Here is a 22,410-nt window from a genome sequence, read left to right on the forward strand (position 1 = left end):
AAGTCTATCTTTTCGTTTTTATGCAAGGTATTGCTTCATATTCCTTTCAAAAATTCACCAATTGTGGCCTATTTTAATATTTCATAAATAAAAAAATGAACTTGACGATACATAAATTCAAAATGTCATATAAATATATTTGAACTAGATTAAGTTTTTATTACATAGTTAATAGATAGGTCTTTTGAGACCCCTTGGTGGTATACAGTTACCGGAGGAGATATTCAGGAAAGATTTGTTTAAACGAATACTTTAAATTTCTTTCCTATAGATATTAAGTTTTTGCACAATTATTTTAATCTTTTATGTGTTTCATGAAAAAAATAACTGCACTCTAATAATTCTCATGTTTGAGAACACTGTTTTATTCATATGCATTGTACTGATGACGATGCTATTTAGTGTGTAGAAAAAGCTTGATTACCCCTTGATAACAGGGTGAACACTTATTACCAAACACTTGCATTGGGTCCTTGGGAGAGGCACCGAAGAGAAATTAAGTACTGTGATATTTCTCTTCTCATCATCATTGGGCCACCTAAAATGCTTCCAGTGGACCAATAAGCACTGAGTAAACATGCCTTCCTATGGGATTAATTTGATTACACATTATATTAGATTATAGACTTGATTATTACAATAAATTTAATATTATAATGTCTGTATTTATCCAAGTGATTCTGTGATAGAATATGTTATTTCTCTTTTAAATGACTATTGATTGTTTTTGTAGCAAACTATTATAAAAATTATATGAGAATAAATTTATTTTTTAAATGTGTACATGCATGTATGATTCACTTCTTCAACCAAAAAGCACGGTCACCGAGGGTATCTTAGGTATAGCTCCAAGGATCACTTGAACAGGCAAGCCACCAAACCAGAAAAGATACATTTTACCTTTTCGAAAGTGGTAATACTATATAGAACACATGATTAACATGATAAAATATACCATTTTTCTTTAATTATCCCATGCATTTCTAATTTTGTGTTCTAGTTCTGACCCCTAATGAGCTAAACACGAGGCATTTTCCCTCCCAAAATGTGATTTATGTAATGTGCCTCCATTTGTCAAAAAATGAAGCATAAAAAATCAACAAAATCTAGATCTACTCCACAAGTACTACTTTGGATTCAGATAAAGTAAATATAATTTCAGTATTAAAAAATTATTTTAAATCAGAATTGTAGTCCTGGCAAGAAGAGCTAGTCACTCTGTCTTCTGATTGGAAAATAAAAGAAGAAGCATAATTGCTCGCAGTAAACAACAATTTTTCAGAGAGAAATTGCTCTTTCTCTCTCTCTACATTGCCTCCCATATTTGGAAAACAGCAATGATTTAATGATTGATTTTCATGATAGTGAATAATCAGCATTTAGTACACTTTTATCCTATCTTGACTCAAATTCCAGACTAATTCCATCTGACTCAAGAGCTTACCAAGGCCTCCACTAGGAACATTATCTCTGAAGAACTTTGAAGATATTCACAAATTGTAGGCATGATGGCTGAAGTTAAAAGTAGAATAATTTCATAAGGCCATCCACAATATAAGCTGCTTGAGGAGTGGCCATAGGCATTCAAGTGATCATGTTCATGACTGACTGGAAGACAGACTTTTACTTGTCCTTAACCATGGTGGTTGTAACATATTTTCTAGGGATAAACAATTCAGGTGGTGTCCTATTGCCTTCTCTTGCGTGTTTAACATGGTACAATCACCAGACTAGCTGTCTAACTGGGGTCAGATACCTTGGCTGCCACCTCACTGAGGAACAGATGCTGCGCGGACTTCCTCTCATCAGGCTCCCCTCCTACCTGCAGGACTAAACAGTTATTTTGGGAAAGTGGGGAAGGAAGGATTTTTATAGGCTTGTTTGTAGCATTCATGACAGTTGCATTGGGTTGGAAGACCTAGTCAGATCAGTACAGACACCATCTCATAAGTGGGACAATCAACCAAATGTGAGAACAATAGGACTCGATGTTTGATTTAACATGCTGCCACAATGTCACCAGTTGACAGGAACATAAGAGTAAAACCAAGATCCTTGGTTGGTTTTGTATGGATGGGATAGACGAGAGGGATAGATGCATTAAGAGGGTAATTAGAAAAGTTCTTGGAATGGAATAGAATTAAATTACTTACCACAGAACAACTTTTTTATTTTTCAATGTAGTCTCCCAGTACACTAATGCACTTGGTTCAGCGATGTACCAATGCCTTGACCCCATCTCTAAAATTGGATTCCTTCAGGACAGCAAAATACCCATCTACTTTGGCTGTTAGTTCTTTGTTTGAAGAGAATGTCAGTCCACCGAGGAAAATTTTGAGCTGGAGGAAGAAATATAAAAACTGATGGAGTTAAATAAGATGTATAAGGTAGGTGTGGCAACAGTTTGTATCTTAATTCACCATTTTTTCCATGATAAAGACACTTTGTGTGTGGGCGTGTCTTGATGAAAGATGACTTTCTTCCGAGCCAAACCTGTCCTTTTTTAAATATCTTTTGCTGCAGTTGGTCCAGGAGGTTAGCATAATATTGCCCAGTAATTTCTTGACCAGTGGAAAGATAACCCATCAGCAAAATCCCTTTCGTATCCCAGAAAATTGAAGTCATTACCTTCCAGGCCAACCATATAGCCTTTGGTGGTAGTGAGTCAACATGTTTTTACTGCTTTGACTTCTGTTTTGTCTCTGGGGAATAGTAGTGGACCCAATTTTCATCTATGATCACAAACTGGTGCAGAAAATCTTGTTGGTTGCTCTTAAATATGTCAAACATTGTTTGGGGATTTCCATTCTGATGCATTTGTGATCCTGTGTCAAGAGTTGCAGCATCCATCTAGGAGATAACTTTCTCATACCTAATTCCACAATTAAAATGTGATATGCCTGTCTAGAAGACATCCCTGCAGCTTCAGCCATTTCTTACACTATCAGTCAGTGATCCTCCATGAACATTTTATGCACTTTTGAAATAATTTCTGAGGTAGAGGCACATTTTGGCCAACCACTAAATGGATCACTATCTTAGCCATACCAACTTAGATGTATTTGTCCAAATGGCAATAGTTGAATATGAAGGAGCAGTCCCCCAGAGTGTTCTGATAGTCGGCATGATGAATTTCCTCTGTTTTCATACCTTTCTTGATGAAGTATTTAATAACTGCTTGAATCTCAAATTTTTCCATTTTCCCAAATCGCTACACAGGAACATCAACAGAGAGGCATCTGCACCACATATCTCTTTCCAGAGCACTGATGCGTTACCTGTTTACCCTTAAAGGATTATCTATCACTATGTGGGAAACTCATTGCCCCAGCACTAACATTTTGGTGATGATTCCAAGAACCTTTCAAATTACCCTCTTATATGGAACATGTTGTATAAATCTCAGGCTGCTTGAGTGGGGATAGCAAATAGGGGGTCAGAACAGGAAGTATGAGGCATGGGAGCAAGACAGACAAGGCATATGACTTATTCTTTTCAATGCATATGTGGATGGAATGGTAATAGAGGCATAGGAAGGGCTAGAGACTGGAATGAAAGTGGGTGGCTAAAGTCATCTAATCAGTTAAACTAGCAGATGATAAAATATTAATTAGGAAGCCAGCCAACAGTATGCAATCATAAATAAGCTCATTCCAGAAGGCAGGAATTCATGAAAGGCATGTGAAGGATAGATGTAAATAAAAGACTAGGGAAAGCTTTAATGAGGAGTGACATTTTCTGTGATTCCCAAACTTGGGACCTGAGACAAGAAGCTAAGCATAGATTGTAGGCTTTAAGGATATGGATGTGGAGACGATTAGAAAAACATAACACGGATGGTAAGGAAAACATAAGATGATGCTCCACTTATGGTTGGGAAAGAGAGAAGGTTGTAAGGAGAAGCTTGGAGAAGGCAGGACAAATGAATGCAGAAGGTAGTGACAGGCAATTCCTAATATTGAAGCTGAGAATAGTAATAGAGGGGAGAATGCTGGGAAAGCAAGAGGAAAATAATAGGCATTTTGGATTGAATTAAGGGAGGTAGAATTATGCAGAGTTGTTGCAATATCATGTGGATATTAAGGATATTCTGCGCCATGTTACTGAGAGCTTAAGAGTACAGTCAGGTGCTTGACCCAATTGACTACTGTTAATAACAAAAGCCCTGGTGGAAACCAATAATGTATTACCCAGGGGTTACAGTTCCTCAAAGTTCTAAGAGATAACCATTCAGAAATGATATTGTTAGGTCTTCATTGGCTGGGTGGTCTTCCATTAAAATGTATCATTGAAAAGCTTCTAAAACCTCAAAAAAGCAATAAAAAATCATGACCATGGTTTTAAATATTAGTGTCACTATCTCTTTTGCATTATTTAGGTTTGTAAAATATTGCAATAATACATTGGTACATTCTTTCACACTAAGAAGAAGAGGAAACAAGGAAAAGCATTGATGCCATAGACATATTTCATGGAACACATCTTTGTCTCTTTTATGAAAAGTTTTTGCATCCCTTTTTGAATTCTTTCGGACATAGTGAGTAGAATAAAAACTCCAAAACCATCTTCACCAAACAAATCAAGGTTAGGGTACCGACCCAATGGCTACTGAAATGCACAAACCAGTATTATAAGGGGGCAGCAGCTCCATTGCCCATGCTGTCTGTAGTTCTGCATGAAGATGTAGTTCCCAACAAGTCACACAGTTTGGGTGATGCTGACGGTGGCCAGAAGTATCACCCAGAATCCAACCCCCAGACCCTTTGGTCAGTAGCCCATTACTCTTACTACTTGACTACCTCGTGAGTAAAATAACCCAAAGAAATACTTTCCATTGAGGGAACCAAGCAAATGCCAATCTTAAGTAACACTGGCCAGAGCATAATGAAATTTCCCATAAAAACTGTACATTGAATTAACTTTCATGAGGATATGAAGCAACTACCACATCAACAGGAGAAATAAATTGAAATAAATGAAAATGTGATGCTATGCAGGAATTATGAAAATAAAACGTATGTGCTGAGTGATAAAAAAAGGAATTTCTGGAAGAGTGGGTTAAGAGATGTCTCTATTCAAAACATTACATGAAAATGCAGAAAAGTAATTTGACAAATACCGATTCACAATTCTTTTTGGGAAATCCCAAGGGAACCAACAATAGAAGGGAAAAGTAAAGTGGAAGACCAAAGATGAATTATAAAACGCAAGTGCCAGCAAATGTTAGAACCAGAAACTAACAAGAAACAAATGGATATGTAGAGAATAGAGTGCTTGGAGGGCTGCCACAAATCAATCCTCCAAATTGAAAACCTAGGATAGGATGCTGGTGATTTAATGCACAAAACAACCAAGTTGAACTTAGATGAATTCTCAGTTTAACCACAAAAATATTACATAATATAGGTTCTAGTGTAGGACGTGGTGGTCCAGGGGGTAGAGCGTTGGACTGCTGACCAAAGGGTCCCGGGTTTGATTCCTGGGCAAGGCACTCTGGGCACCTGCATCTCCACCCAAGCTAAAGTGATTTTTTGGGTACCAGTTCTTCCTAGGAAACCATAACCGGCACAGGGAAAGGAACTGGCCCCCCTACCCTGATGTGTGAATTTCACACGCCGTATAGGGCTTAGTACTGGGTGAACTCTACCATCACCTAATAAACCGACCTTTGGGTTGAATACTGTGTTTATGTTTTTTTTATAGGTTCTAGTTTCATATGCAATAGTCTCTTCAAATTAAAAAAATGAATTTTATTTTCCTAATTGCTTATCCATAACATTTTGTTGTCTTTTGGGGGCCCAGAGTGTCAACTTGAATGTCAAGACGTTATTTTCCTTTGCATTTCAATAGCACAGCTGTAAAATGAGTGGTCTCTGATTCGGTTGGTTTTATTTACAGACGAATTTCACAACTGTAAAATATAGTAATGAATCAAATAACGTGTATTTAAAACCATTATGACTTAAGATTGTGAAATATACATACAGTTCAAGCTTTTTACTGCCATTTTCAATACATATAGGAATTTTTTTGGGAATTGATTCCATCAAGCATGATAATTAATCTTGGAAAAGAGCCACATGCATTATAAGCAGGCTGATTTTTTTATAAAAAGTATGTCACTTGTGTGATTCAAGACAACTGATGATGTATTTCTTAAATAGTTTTATGATGTATTTCATAAAATTACATAGCATTAACCTACAATGACTAACACCACGACATCCAATATTTTGCTATTACAACCTCGATTTCATTTTACATGAATAAAACTAATTTAGTATAGCATACTGAACATTTGCTAGATAGATTATGTTATTATTGACAAATGGACCTGTACTTAAATACAGATAATACCCTGGACAATATAATATCAGTCTAGAGTACAAGGTGACATTCAACAATAAAATGGGGAAAATTGTAATTTCACTAAAAATACTTTGAGATATAGGTATGTACTACATTTTGGATACAAAAACCATTTAATTACAATATATATTTTTATATAATTTTATTTTGATATAAACCATGTATGTATGACAAAAGTGTACAGACAAAGTGTACATACCGTAGCAAATTCCCTTCTTTGCACAGGGGGGATAAAAATTTAAATACATCTATTTGAAATATATACACTAAATTATGCTTCAAGATTTTGTAAAACTGCTATCTCCAATAAATTACCAGAACCAAGAGAAATGTTTTAAGTAATGACTGAAATAATTTAGTTCAAAAGAAAGAATTATTACAACATTTAAACACTTTAAAATTACTACTAGTATAGTGTTGAAAGTAACAAAATAATCACATTATTCATACAGGTACAACACACAAACTGAATATGTAGGTATATCTGAATAAATCTCATGGATCCACTAATTTTTACATCTCTTGGATCACACTTTCTTCTACGAAGAATACCATTCTTTGGCAAAGCTGAACAATACGGAATGTCTTCATCAAGAAAATATGATGTATTATCACTGAAAAAAAATCCTTAATGCTTTATTTTTCCTTTCCTTAGAGACACCAAAACAAAAATAGTTGAGTACTGGTGCATCAGTTCTGTTTTGTTGGACTTGTGCTTCTTAAATATAGGTTCCTCACTTCTACTTACAGATACAGAGCCAGATTTTTCTTGATTTTTACAGGGCAAAACAAAGTTAAAACCTATTTCACCACATCCAAAAAAACCTATAAGGGGCACAGTTGGAAAATAATTACGAAACAAAGTTGATTCAGTCCCCTTAACTCCCTTTGGTCTCCCCACACACCGACCCATACACGAAAACATAAATCCAACACAGTTTTCTGAAGGTAAGTCACAGGATTTAAGCTGTAAATAAACACCATATGTGGAAATAGAGTAGCGCAAAAACTTCTATATTATTACATTATCAGTAAATATCACATTAAATCATATACCTTATTATAAACTACATGATACACTTGTTTTATGATATTACCAAGGCTGAAAATACAATGTATCATTACTTTTGTTAGAGGAAGCCATACGTATACCCAGGACAGCTCCAAACTGTTTGCTAAGTCGGCTGAATTGCCACAAAACATCAGAGAAACTGAATAATATAGTACTAAAGCAAATACTCCATTAGGGGATTTGCTGCGTTTGCATGTCACACAGCTCATTATAATTGAAAAATATCGGTTTCCATTTCAAGAGAGACAAATAATTTTCTTATTGTGAATCCCTCGCCATAATTTTGAAATCCCTTTCTTTTTTTCATCACTTTCATTACTGTCAACATTTGTTTCTACTTATACTCCATCTATTTCTAACATGTCCTCTAGATACATATAACTCCAACGGATATGGTAGGACCTCAAAAATACATGGACAAGGTGATTAAGAAATTTTACATTAAAATTATATTGACATCTCAACATCTTTTGAATTTATATCTCATGTTTCAACGAATGCTGTAACCACTCAGCTTGGTTGAAGTTGAGGGCACACCTTGAGGTGTCATCCAGAATTGAACCTAGTTCCTTGGCTCAGTAGCCGTGCACTCTACCCACTAGTAAGTACAACACCCCAAGAAAAAACATCCAATATCCAGTCCCCCCCATTTCATTCCAATTGTAATCATTAAATAAACCATGATATTAACCACCAGAGTAAACCTATTTAGCAGAAATATTTTCCCGCCACAAATTTAGATGAACTATGAGAATACATAATCTTTTTCTTACCTGTTCCAAGATTTCTTGAATTTTATTTGCTTTGGTTACATTTTGAGGAATCACAGCAGAAAGTGCCTGCACTGAATCTCCAGATATGGCCAAACCAGTGAGCAGTGGGGCAGTGTGTGAGGCACTCGTAAAAAACTGATCCCCAATACCACCTCCTACAGCCATTTTGTTATTCATTCTGCAAGATAACAGAAAATAAAAAAAATCAAGCAATCTTCTTACTGGACCAGTGTGAAATGAGATTATAATGGGGATCATTATTCATTTTCTTTCACTCGTTGCCATCCACATAGTTTTACTTCAAATGTTACATATGATGCAGATGGAGTTCCTTCTCGTGAAGAAATGTTCATTAAACTGCGTTTTTGGTCCAACTTGAGAAAACGTGGCACCCAAGTGAAGAGTGCTGCCATCTTCATGTTTAGGTTGGAAACTTTTCAGACAACCCAAGCACATTTTATTCCCCTTTCCAGTGCACAGATTTAGAATTTGTTTAATAGCTTTTTCTAACATGCGAGAACCTTGCCAATTGAAACGTAGCCTGTCTCTGCCACGGCAGAGATCATTTAGGTAAGAATAAAAACATCACAGTACATAACTTCCAGGGCATCACTAGCCCAACTGATATTTTCATAAATCATTTCCAGATACTTTTGATTAATGTCCCTTCTATATACAACACTATTTGCGATAATTCCAGTGTTCAGGAAGCTCTTTTTGACTGTCTGGAGCAAGTTCTACCAGTCACCCACAACTTCTTCTGGGCTGTTAGACTTTTTCATATGTTATTTGTATCTGCACGTAGAAATACCAGTTCTGGTGAGTTCACGTCCCTGTTATTGGTCAGTTTCTAGATTTTCATGACTAGTGACCCTTTTCTTATACCATAGAAAAGACTTCTTAAGGCCCTTGATGTTTTGAAAATGAATCCTACATTACTTGGAAATTATCACATGTTGAGATGATAATAATGTATTTTCCATAATCTCAAGGTGTTAAGTTTAATGATACTTGTTTTTTCATAGCCAAATAAAGGTTTTCTCTGCTCATTCCCGAGCAGATTTTAATACAGTATCTGAGACAACGGAAGTCTTGTGACCGAGAATGAGATGAAAGGCTTGGATGCAAGAAGCAGGAGAGGCTATGGCATGAAATATGAAGGAGTCAAAGTTCAAAATACCATCTCATTATGCCTCAGTTGTGGTACTGGATGCATCATTGAAGACAACCCCTACCTACAGAGTGGGAGTGACCCATGCCATTTAACGGCATGGCATTATGTCGGAGGCCCTGTGCACTGGGGAGTGCCACAAAAATCAGCTCCTCATCCTTTGCCACAGAGTAGCTCCCCTCTGCTGGTGTGCCTTAACAGCAAGATCTCCCAATTAACCAATTGGGAGATCCCTCCCAGACTGACCATGCTCCAGGCTCTCATGTAGTACCCACAAAAGCAGGAGGGGTGTGAACATGAAGCAACCAGGTTATTGGCACTGCCCTCAATATCTTCAATGATTTCCACTGCAGAGGGCCATGCCACTTAATTATTTCTCTTTAAGCACACTCTCAACACTTTCACTCTCTTTCTAGGATTCAAATAGCAAAACTTCCTACTTAACATTTAAAACACCATTCCCCATCATTTTCATGGGCCATCAATTCAAGGATTAGTTCGTCACTGCTCTCAAATCTATCCTTTTACAAAATACCAACACAGTGAAAAAGACAAAATTAAAGGAAATGGCAATATCCATTGACTCAGGAGCTCTACACACTCATCCATGCCTGAACATCTGCACTTCCCCTATCTTCATCATTTGCATTTTTTCAGATCAATTTTATACATTCTTCATAACACAATTATTTCAACGTACATGTATGCATATACTCTTCACATATATGTGAGTTGCCAGGACTGAAATGCCAATTGAACTTCTTCTACTCTTAGGGGATACCTAGGGTAATAACCTGCATTATATTCAGTCATAAAAATTTTTAAAAATCATAGAAAGCCTAATGATAAATTGAATCATAAAAGCCTATGAATATCAAGGGCTTCATTCCTTAAAGGTATATCAACCAAAGTATCATGAGAAATGAAGAACTAATCTGCAAGCATGATATTTAAACTAAATACCAGCTTCATAATCAATTGTTTAAGAGTTACGAGGACTTTACCTAAAGCCATAATTTATTGGGCAAAAAGAAATGTTTCAAGAGGATCTCCTGAAATACATTTGTTATGCATGTACATTCCCCCAACATGAAGCTCTTCATTAATAACAAGACTGCATAAGATTAGCATGTTTTAAACTTAAGCAATGGGAGAAAATTTCTTGAAAAAAAAAAGTTATGAGGAAAATAAAAGCGAACAGGAAGGTAAATGTTAGAAGTTTCATAAGACATAATCCATAGTATAAATATTTGTATACAGTCACAATCACAATAAATAAATTAATGAATTCCTTGTACTTTCACATTGAATTCATTTAAAAAATAAAAAAATCACCTTTTCAGCAAGGTTTGAATAAGTAGTTCTGCCGCTCCTTCTCCATCAGGTGAATCACAGAATACTATAAGGCAACGGACTTCCTCAGTCGGGGAAATTCCAGTCAGTCCTTCCAACTGCTCATCAGACAGCAACCCTGGTTTCATCTACAAAGATGAACAATTAGGTAGAGAAATAAAACATCAATTAAGTGTAATAAATAGCAGACTGACAGTCTTATTAACTAATATATTTGTCCTTCATGCTTTGGTATGCACATTTGAATTATCTTCCACTTACAGACGAGCATGCATATTTAATCTAAGGTGATAAAAGTTGATGAAAAAACATTCATTCATTCAGGGCATTCTAACTATGAAAGGCAGGTTTGGATGGACCCTTATGACTATTATATTTTTCATTCCAAGAAAGCTTCCTCTTGTTTATCCCACTCTATGTCAGAGTTTTGACCTGAGAAGCCAATCAAGATGATTATAATTATTATTAAAATGAGAGTGGTCCTATAAGTACCCGAACTGACCTAGAGATGGAGGTAGTTGTTCGAAAAATCACTATATTAGAGAGTATGCAATCTATAAAGCATATGCTTCAAGTTTGAAGACACTATGTTGTTTAGTGTTTGTTTGGCAGCCATCAATAGTAAAGATTTTCAGTGAATTTGTGAAAAGGGAGAAAATTGGTCATCATTATATGATACAATACTTTTATTTGAAAGGCCTCAGCCCAATTAAAACTGAACTGGATTCCACTCTGGGTGAGTCTGCTCCTTTGTTTACAACAGTAAAATATTGGGTAGCAGAGTTTAAACAAGGCCTTACATTACAATGCAACAGTTTCATAGGGTAAAAATCATTCACCTTGACCGGGATCCTGGTCAAGGTGAATAATTTTTACACTCTGAAATTGTTGCAGTGTATATGATTTCCTCCTTCAGATCCTCTCACCCACCCTCATGCTGACCAAAAAGCCTATTCCCTTCCGTCTTCCATCTAACTTCATGAACATTTTTATTAGGACTCAATGGGATGAGTTCTACAACTAATAATTTGCATTGAAAAATTAAATGCTTATAACAACATATAAGGATTGTGCGCCTGTATGAAAAAAACTACATTATAAATATTTTTAATGGTTTAAAAAACAGCAATTTAAAAATTATATTACTGAAAATATATACTTCTAATCACACAAATGAATCATCATTAAGAAACAGTCATGATCACGGCATTACTTAACTACATGGTACCAATGTATGTTACCTCCTGTGTCACAGTCAGATTTTATTTCTTTGCAGCATTTTTCACGAATTCTCTTATAATTAATGTCTCACTATTCCTATGAGATATAAGTTATCTCTCATGCAACTTTCCGATTAGATTTGATCTAATATCTAGCAATGGGAAAAATGTTAACTCTGTTAGACCCATTAGAGAAAATGAATACTTGGGATTTTTAAATTACTACTGACCAAGAGCAGACAATAATGAATGAACTTTGACAGTTTTTAGAATGAATACTTTCAAAATTCTCTTGAATGTAAAAAATAACCTCCATGAATTCCCTACAAGGTGCGACACTCATAATCAAAACACACGAAAAAAATACCTTATCATTAAATCAATGTAGGTTAACTAAATCCCAACACAAATGTTCATGTACTCATGGCTAGCATCTAAAGATGTATACACAGTAGATGAATATTTCTCTAACACTGCTTCTGATTGCATGTTCTGATGCATCTATTATATATCTGTGGTGTTTGCATTGTGTGTATTGTCGTGACTTATTGTATTTTATATGTTTCAGGACCAATAAATATTTTAATTATTACCAGATGAATAGCAATGCGTTGCAATAGTCCGAAATAGTCAATATACCATTGAATTCTGAAAGTTTTCTTTTTTATAAAAAAAAACAAATATGAAGATAATTTATCATAAACTTGTGAAATTTTTCAATCATGGAACCACTAAAGACAGTATTAGTCTTAAGGACAAAAGATTTGCATTCTGAGAACTGTCTGAATTTGGTCAATGAGAGGCATTCAATAGTTTTCTCTAGACCATATCATTCTGATTAACTGGAGGCATCATAGGAAAAGGAGCTACCCCCATACCCTGAATGTGACAATTTCATATGCCATTGAGCTTAGTTCAAGGTGAGCTCTATCCTCAACTGTCAAATGAATCTTTGGATTGATTACTGCAGGTTTCCATGGCATCCAAAGGAGGCAGATGCAGAGCAATTTCATTAGCGATGAGATATTAAGGACTTTGGCAGAGGGGAGAACATTAGGCAAACATGGAAGGGGTAGAATTAGGATATGCATGTCGGACAGAAAGAAAGGAGGAAGTAAGTGTGCGGGTTGAAGCAGAGTCTATCGTAGTGTAAGGTGTCAGATTGTGTTTAAATGAGAGGCAAATGAATATATCATTGCTCAGTCTGTATCCATCCCAAACCTACCTTTAACAGTAGACTGCCAAATAAAAATAATAATTTCACAATTGCAAGTTTCCAGAAGCACAATGGCAAGTCTTCTTATAAGTACAACCTGAGCAAGCAATTGTGCACTAATTTAATTGATGCCGGAGAAATCTTATTTAAATTTACTTCAGAATGCTTTAAATAAATAGAATGCCTATTTAGAAGGCACTCGTTGAAAGTTCAGTAATTGGCAAGGAATTGAGCATGAAGTTGAAGATAAGAGACAAGTTACACTCAGCATTGGTATTATGAACCAGAGGTTCAGATTAGGATACAGGAGCTGCATATCATTGCCATGGGGTATGTATCTCATGAAAAAATTTAAACAAAGAGGCTCTCTCACAATTACAGTTGATGAAGGGTCTGATTTTAGTAAGGATATCCTTGGCCAGATATCCAAAAATAATGAAAGAGTGGAACAAAAGGGCTCTATGTCTACGTTATTTACAAAATCATTGGCCCAGAAAAGAATAATGGAGGTCCTAAAGGGACCAGCTGAGAAAATCGATGGAATCTGCTAAAAATTAGGGGTCTCAACAAACTTTTGGGCTATGCGTTACAATAAAACAACAATGACCGCCAATACGAATTTAGCTCCAAAAATCAGGGTTGATTGTCCAAAAGCAGTGCTGTCTGCCCAAAATAATCACATGTAGCAAATAAAATTAAACATGCTCAGCCAAAAAAAGGTCATCTGTTGAAAAAATTGGCAGCCAAAAAGAAATATGATCTATTTAAAATCCAGATTCATCAGCTGAATAAAAGGGATGGTTACAAAATTCATGGCAGACAGTCCATTAGGGCCAAAATCAGTCAGAATTATTTGCGATTTTCCATCAATTACTTTTCCAGCATTATTTTTCTCATAAATAGGAAAAGTTGGAGAGCTACAGATAAAATCCTAGCAATGGTTTAAAATAAACCTTGAAATGTGGCCCAAAATGAAAACAAAATCTGGCTACAGCCATAAACAATAATTTAAAAATTCACATGAAAATTTAACAACAAATTACAACATTTATTAAAAAACTTTAAAAAATTGTAACTCCTCATGCATTCTAATACAACATGCAATCCATATGAGCAATATTTGAAAATGGAAATGAATGTTAAAAGTGATATCCTACCTTTTTAACAGTCATAAAGGCTTCTCTTTGTATCACAAATGGATTAATGTGTACTCCTGGAATTTTAGGCAACATTAAGAGTGAAAATGAAGCTTTATTCTTCAATTCCACAGTTTGACTCAAGTCCCAAGTTGACCCGACTGTTCCATAAGCTCTTAACCCAAGAGTAGTGCAGTTTGTAGGCATCATTTTCATTAGATGCTCAATTACTGTTGGGGCAATATTAGTCATTTTAATTAATGCAATTTGTAAATTTTAGAACAGTATGAAAGCATGGTGGATTCTTTGCGAAGGACTGCCTGTAGGTAAACGGAAAAAAATAGAGTCTACATCGATGGAAAGGCAAAATGGAACAGTATAAATTTTGTCTTCATTGAAATCATTAGTACTCGACCTGTACAGGAATGGGCGATGCAGTAATACAGATAAGTGTATAAGTATCGTCCTTAAGAAGGTATTCAAAAGATAATAATATTAAAACTGGTCAGAGGATATAACTTATCAAATTTAATTTATATGGTATCGCCCACGTCAACGGGTTCTTCAAGTAAAGGATTCGAATTGTACCAAGACTGAGAATCTCACGTAACCTTCAGGTAATTCGTAAAAATGATTTATCATCATTTTCAAACTGAGACAAGCTCTACAGACAAGCAATATCAGACTATACGACAGACAAACGAATGGAGTATCGCATTTTCAATCTACTTCACACGAAGCAACACCTGGTAGTAACTTAAATACTAACCAGGAGGCAAACCTTCTGAAGGACGGCTGTGACCAGCTGGCTGTGGCCTGCATTTTTCCAGGCGTGCCTCTTTTTTATCTTCATCTTCGTAAATAATCGAGTTAACTGATTCTGAAGAGAAAAATAAACATACTTGGGGAACACAATAGACCCGTCCAATTTCTTCATTTATCTTTGTCCTGGGTGAGTGAAGGGTCCATTTTCCTCCAATTTTAGGACTATACCATTCAAACCAATTTGGAGACTGACGATCCTTTCGTATGATTCGGCAGACGTTGTTCCAAGCATTGCAAACAAGGGCCGCTTGGCCAAGATCTCTTGCTGGTAGGTGTGTTAAAATCTTCCTCAGCACACCGAACTGCATTGACAGGAGGAGGGCATTTTCCCTTTCTCTAGATATATCACTTTCTCCAGATTCCTCTTCCATCATAACACTTATGTCTTCATTAAAGAATTTACGCCACAGCAATGTTTTGACTCCTGAGAAGCAATGGCAACAGGCTACCCTAGATAGGTCAAATTTCACATAAACCTATAGCAGTAAACTTTGCCCAAACTGTGCGTGAGTAGCGGGTTGCGTTTTTAGAGAAGCTTATGTATTCTGATTGAAAAGTAATATGTTCCATGAGAGATCGAATAGGGAATGCAGAGAGAACAAAAATAAGCCGAGGTATTATTTCATCCAATTTTTCGAAGTAACTTCCAAGGTGATCAGAGTACTTTAAACAACAAAGTATTTCACACCTCCACCTTTATCTTGGATTCAGCTACATATGCATAGATGTTTCTGCCTTCTTACTCCAACGATAATAGCCCGCATATGTCAGCCTTTTACAGCAAATATTGAATTCTGGAAGTAAAGCATCATTTAATGACTTTTAAAATTAGAAAATTGTTCTCAAATGTCATTATTTATTGAGAATGTACTTCTGTTACTGTTGAGATTAACAGTCATAGTTTATCTAGCCAAAATTTTTAATTCTTTTTAATGAGACGAATCCCATTGACAATCGTCATTTACAAGTTTTCCCATTCTTCCTAATCGTACATCTATGGTGTCATTTTTTATAAAACCATAAGTAAATTGTGTAGTTTAACCATAATATGTGCTAGATGACACTGCACTATCCTATTCATAGAATTGGTTGGGCAGATTATACTTAATCCACAGCTATTTAGAGACCACATCCCACAAGTGAATGGGTCCAATTATGCTGCAAAACCGCCACCCCTATGTAAATTGCAATTATGGATGCAAGTTTTAACCGTCATTTCTCATGCATAGCATATTGAGGACCTTTTTTGGCACATAAGTAGTGAACATTCAGTGGTACTCCTAGCAGGTGGGGGATTAACATTTGGAGAAATAAATATGATATTTTTTCAAAGTATTTGGATCATATTCACCAAAACCGCTGTATCAATCTGAATACTGTTCTGGTTGCATGCAAAAAATGATGGGAGTCTTCATGATTTCTTTGGCTACTCTTCATTAATTATTCACAAGATGTGCTCCGACATTTCCCTTTGCATAAATATTTTATTCTTTTTAAATTTTAGTTGGTGTCCTGGTTCTGATGTACAGAAATGGATTGTTTCTCCTTAATAGACCTAAGATACTCCTTTCTGCACTCAACTGATCATCTTGCCTGATCAATGTATAACTTTTCATGCATATTTGAGAGCCTTGATGAGACATTTTGTTTTCTTAGTACCTATTCTAATTATCTTTTCCCAGAACCATGACAATCATAACCAGGAGAATAAATCAACATGTATAAGATGGTCCAACACCCCCAAAATAAAGCCAATCAGCAACCTCCAACTGATAATAGCTACTTTTCCATACCTATTTAAGGTGAGCAAATTGAAATAACTTTGACTTTTGAACCTTTCAAGGAAGGTGGTACGTGTCAAAAATTTGAACTAAATGGTTAAACTAAACAGTTTGTGTTAGCAATAATTTAATATAATAATTTGATGATGCTGTAAGGTGTGTAATGATGTCATAAACTCAACTTTCCTTTCCACTATTACATTTTCCGGTGTTTGGAAACGTGTTAAAGTCTTGGGTCACAAACAGGACACATGGTTCTACCAAGACATTCATAATTTAGGTTGAACATTGGAAAAGTGCTCATCCGCAACCAGTACATATCAAAAGACTGCTGAAGTGCAAGTGAGGAATGGAGAGTTCGGATGAGCAATGTTAGGAAGAGGCACTAGGCTGGGTTGTCCATTATCACCTGCACTGTTCAAAGTATATATGGAGGAAATGATTGAAGAGGCATGGGAAGAACTGGAGGTAGGAATGAAAGTCGGTGGGGAATTTCTAAAATCAGTCAGGCTTGCTGATGACCAAGCTCTAGTTTGTCAGTCAGGCAAGAGGTTACAAGCATTGCTGAGGGAATTGGACACTCAGTGCGACAGATAATGGATGAGAATCAATATAAATAAAACAAATGTAATGCGATTTTCTAGGAAGAGAAAGGCCAAATTTAACATTAGACTAGGAGGGCAAAAACTAGAGCAGGTGGTACAATAGACGTTTCTCAAAAGTGTTTTGTAGCAAAATGGTCAAAGTAGTAGGGATATAAGGAGCATTGCACTAGGCAAAGAGGCTTTCACAAGGAGGGCATCGATGACAGGGAGGTTAAGAAAAAACTTAGAAACTTTGATGCGCAGCGTAGTAATGTACAGCCCGGCAACATGGTCAATGAAGCAGGATGATGAAGTAGATTGGATGCTTTTGAAATGTGGGTATGGAGGATGGAGTTGGTGACATGGACCGAAAGGAAAACAAATGAGGAAGTACTAGGTAAGGTGGGCGAGGAGATGGGTTTGTTGGGAGAAATACTAAGAAGGCAGGAAAAATGGATGAAGGTTGTATTGATTGGCAGACTGTAATAGAGGGAAGAATGTTAGGCAAACGAGGAAAGGGCAGGAACAGGGTAGGGATGTTGGCTGGGATTAAGAATGGAAGGAAATGCACCGAGATGAAGAGGGGCTTGTTGTAGAGTAATATGTTGGGTTGTGTTTTTCTTGGAGAAACGAAATATTTATTTGGTAGATGTGTCATTCCAAAACCTATCTTAACCAGTAGATTACCTAATAATAATAGGAAAAGTGATATTATACATATGTACCTGAGGAATCAACATTAACTTTCAAATAAGATATTTTGATTTCATTTAAATATTCCGATTCCCACATTTAAAAATGAGATAAGAATTTACAATAAAACCTCAAATTTTCACTTCGGTGCTAACACATTTTGGGACATGACCATAATTTTCTGATGTTTCTCTACAGGAGAATATAAACTGGTAAGCATATTCATAAACAATAAACATCAATAAGAGTTCATATTTTCATGCCAACTTCACCCTATTACTACCATATATGATATACAAATGAGGATGTCAAAAATGTTAAGACTGCCACTACCATTGTAACCTCTTCTTCATGTTACTATGCTCAGAGTAAATGAATGCGTGCATTACCATAAAAGTTATGTAATCGATCCCATCGATTTGATGTCTACTAAAATCAATTTATTGGAAAAATATTACACAAAACTATTTACTCAAAGGTTTAATTATTCACAAAAGAAGTTAGTACTAGGGTTAGTAAAATATCTCACCATTATTTAAGCATATAATTATCCTTAGAGCAATATATACAGACATGCAATATTAATATCTTTATGATATATAAATAAATCTTTCAGGAATTGCATTTTCAAAATATGTAAAACAAAGAAAAAAAATGACATCAGTATATTACAGTCTCATTAATTTTCCTTGTATTTCTATCATTTGAATATTACTGACAAATCAAACTTCAGTAGAAGATGAAATACACCTCTTCCAGAACAGATTTTGGTGCTTATTTACAATGTTTCTTTTTGAATATGCAAAGAAATGACCGATATTACAGAAATATAGAAATGCAAGACTTTGGGTACGTGATGAATATGATATAACTTCAATGCAATGGTACTTAATGAGCAAATGCAAATCACTGATGATATTTTAGCAATAGTGCCTCCTGTAAAATGCCTATGGTGGCCACATTTCCATAGAGAATAAAAATATTTGAATGTTTGAGAAGGAATTTCGTTGAAATACAAAGAGTAGTTAGATCTAGGTATTATAAATTCTTGGTAAATATTACCTAATTGGAAAAAATTATCTCAACTTCTGGTGGATGAAATTATTCACACTAATAGCATTAATTGAATGAACACACAGGTTATCAAATCCACACACACAACTCTTTGAAGTGATGCACATGACACAAGCACACTGCAGACAGACCACATCTTGGTTTCCTTAGCTGCACAAATAACTTGTTGAGATTTTGAAAAGTAAAAATTATTACGACATTTATGTAAATTAATATATCCTGTTTCATAATGTTCCTGGGTCATTTTTGTTTTACTTCCTCCAGTTTCTTAGTCTATATTTTGTGTGGAAATGCATATATTTTCTTTCACATATAAAATTTTGCATGATAAATCCTTTTAAAATATTTTCTTCAACAAGAATGGCTATACTTCCACTAGTACTGACTGTAAAATATTAGATGGGTAATAAAAGAAATTGAGCATGAGTTACACAACATTTAAACTGACACTTTTTTAATGTTTTCATTTTCTGAAAAACTTCATTTACATGACTGTATCATTAACTTTTGTTCAGATTAGGCCAAGAATTGCACCTAGTGTGACAAAAAATATCTTAAATTAGCAGACTTCCATTATTTTTTAATTTGAGAACGCTGCAACTGCTAGGCAAATACACTATACTGAGGAATAAACACAGTCTCTTTCAGTTGTAATGTTAATGGAAGTACTTTGATTTCAGTCTTCTTATTATTTAGCAACAGTAAAAATACTTCCACTTGAACTTACCTCCATACAAATTAATAGCCCTTATACTGAAATCAGTAATGCATCTACACACTTTTCACGAAGAGCATAGACAACAAAAAAAAAGCCATTCTTAAAAATATTTATTTTACTACTTCAATGGAAGATCTTTTGCACACTGGAAGTTCATAGTTTCAAATTACTTGTAAAAATGTATTATTGACAATCATGAAATAATTCAGTTTAAGTTACTGCGAAGACCTTGGTATAACTATGAAGTAAAAAAAGGGTATAGCTTTAATTCACAAATGGAATGCCTTTTCATAACTTAATTGTCTAGCTACAATTATGTATTCTCAGTAAAAGACTGAAGCTCAAAGAGCAACATAAGTTAATGCACATTCATAATATATACAATACTATGAATAAAAATAAAATTTCTTTGATGGTCTCATAATACTGATTTTCAACAATGCAGTTTTTCAAGAAGACTCAAAGGTCCACACAGTATCACCACATATATTTAATTATTACAATCTTGAAAAAACCACATTTTAAACAACAACCGTAACACCGTTCACAAGCAAGACCATCACAACACTCAGACCCTTCACGAAATTTCTCTCAACTCTTTGGCCACTTTGTACTTGAGCTCCTCTTCATCATCACAAACTTCTGTAGTGACTAACACATCACCTCTGATGTTCTCGGAAGTACTTTCATCACCATGAGCCAATGACATCTGTAGTCAAATAAATAAACAATGAAATATTAAATCAAGTTTTCAGGAGAATAGTGCATCAAATCATACACATCCCAAATTTTAAAATGGAACTATTTAAGATTGGAACACTTCACAAAAAACACAACAATAAAACTCAACCATATTTCTTCATGCATGAATTTCCTCTGATGAGAGTATGGAAAATGGGTATTTCATTTGTAATTCTGTTTCATATTGGATACCTAAACATGAAACCTTGCCATATCTACAAGAAACAAAACACCAATGTACTTGGGTTGTAACCTCAACCAATTATTGAAGCCAAGGCTTTCAACAATATTTATGATTACATAGCCATTATACAATACTAATTAATTCTAGAAAACTTCCTAAATTTATTTCAGTGCTCGTCCCACAACGTCATTGATTCTGAATGACTGGAAAGAATGAATTGCGGAAGGGTCAGCGATGAAGGAAGTACCTGTGACAAAATAAGTAACCCTGACCACCATTTGAAGTCAGGAGAAGTATGGATCCATAAATATACCTTTTATTCCAATGCAACAATTTCAGAGTGTAAAAATCATTCGCCTAGACTGGGATTCGAACCCAGATCCCTCAATATCCGGTCGAGTGCTTTAGCCACTTAAGCTACCGAGGCGTCCTCTTAAACTCTGAAATTTTGGGGCTTTTAAAGGAACAGTTTCTTTGGAATTTGTCAAAGTAAAACACCATAAGTGTTTAAAGTTGGCTTTAACCTCGTGGACTGTGGCGCCTCGCGCACGACTGCGAATGCCTGTGACATTGTATGTACGGTATTTCGTCACAACATCTTGTTCCTTTAAAAGCCCCAAAATTTCAGAGTTTAAGAGGACGCCTCGGTAGCTTAAGTGGCTAAAGCACTCGACCGGATATTGAGGGATCTGGGTTCGAATCCCAGTCAAGGCGAATGATTTTTACACTCTGAAATTGTTGCATTGAAATTCACATTAGCGGATGACTCCGTTAAAAGTTACTGTTGCGGCATCTCCCGCAGTTTCTTTGGAATACCTTTTATTAATTAAAAATTGACAATTTTTCATAAAATAAAATTTATTTTGTGGAAAATTGCCAATTTTTAACTAATCATGATATTTCACCATATCACGCCTGAAAAGTCTCTCTTTATATCCTTTAGTTTCAAAACATTTAGAATTAGTAACAGGGAAGAACCATTTTACTGAAGTAAACAGAAGAATTAATTTGAAAATGATTCTTTTAATCTATTATATCACATGCAGAATATGGCAGAAAATTATGATTTCCACTGGAGCTAGGATTTGAGCCCAGTCTGTAGGGTCCAGCTTGCTACCAATAGATATAGAGACCTGAAAGTTAAGGCAAGTGAACTATTTCAAAAACACATAACAACATCTGTAAGCTATATTGCAGGAACGGAAGTGAAAACTGAAATAGGTTAGTGGCCAAATACTCTTTAAAGGTTTTTAATGCACTGTACACTTCATTAGTGGTCCTATTAATATAACCAAGCAATCCAGGAGACCAGTTACACGAATAAATAATATGGACAACTAAACTGTCACCTGACTTTTCCCTGCTCTCCAATGTGAAAACACCTGGGTGGAAAGCATCAGAATCATCATAAGTAGGCGTAGGTCAACTGAATTTGTTTCAACTTGCAATGTCTGCCATTGATGCAATACTGGAGTTTTGGCATTGACATATAGAATACCC

General features: G+C 35.4%; 2 protein-coding genes across 3 annotated transcripts in view; both read right to left on the bottom strand.

The window, feature by feature from the left end:
* Positions 1 to 6,149: 6,149 nt before the first annotated feature.
* LOC139693817 (F-box only protein 22-like) lies at positions 6,150 to 15,604 on the bottom strand. Of its 2 annotated transcripts, XM_071592107.1 has the most exons (6): positions 15,304 to 15,461; positions 15,080 to 15,190; positions 14,332 to 14,540; positions 10,721 to 10,866; positions 8,215 to 8,392; positions 6,150 to 7,336 (listed from the first exon to the last, which is right to left on the bottom strand). In XM_071592107.1, the coding sequence occupies exons 1-6, from the start codon at positions 15,365 to 15,367 to the stop codon at positions 6,998 to 7,000; spliced, it is 1,047 nt and encodes a 348-aa protein (XP_071448208.1). In that variant the 5' UTR covers positions 15,368 to 15,461; the 3' UTR covers positions 6,150 to 6,997. The 2 variants fall into 2 exon arrangements, with proteins under 2 accessions (XP_071448208.1, XP_071448207.1); XM_071592106.1 differs by having other exon boundaries at positions 6,151 to 7,336; positions 15,080 to 15,604.
* A 4,478-nt stretch (positions 15,605 to 20,082) lies between these two features.
* The window catches only part of LOC139694005 (uncharacterized), a 33,093-nt gene continuing 30,765 nt past the window's right edge, over positions 20,083 to 22,410 (bottom strand). Inside the window, exon 13 of the mRNA XM_071592391.1 lies at positions 20,083 to 20,694. Within this exon, the coding sequence (XP_071448492.1) occupies positions 20,563 to 20,694 (132 nt within the window). The 3' untranslated portion in view covers positions 20,083 to 20,562. The remainder of the gene's footprint in view (positions 20,695 to 22,410) is intronic.

Source organism: Hetaerina americana, unplaced genomic scaffold (assembly GCF_022747635.1).
Source record: "Hetaerina americana unplaced genomic scaffold, ioHetAmer1.1.p SCAF_5, whole genome shotgun sequence".
Taxonomy (NCBI): domain Eukaryota; kingdom Metazoa; phylum Arthropoda; class Insecta; order Odonata; family Calopterygidae; genus Hetaerina; species Hetaerina americana.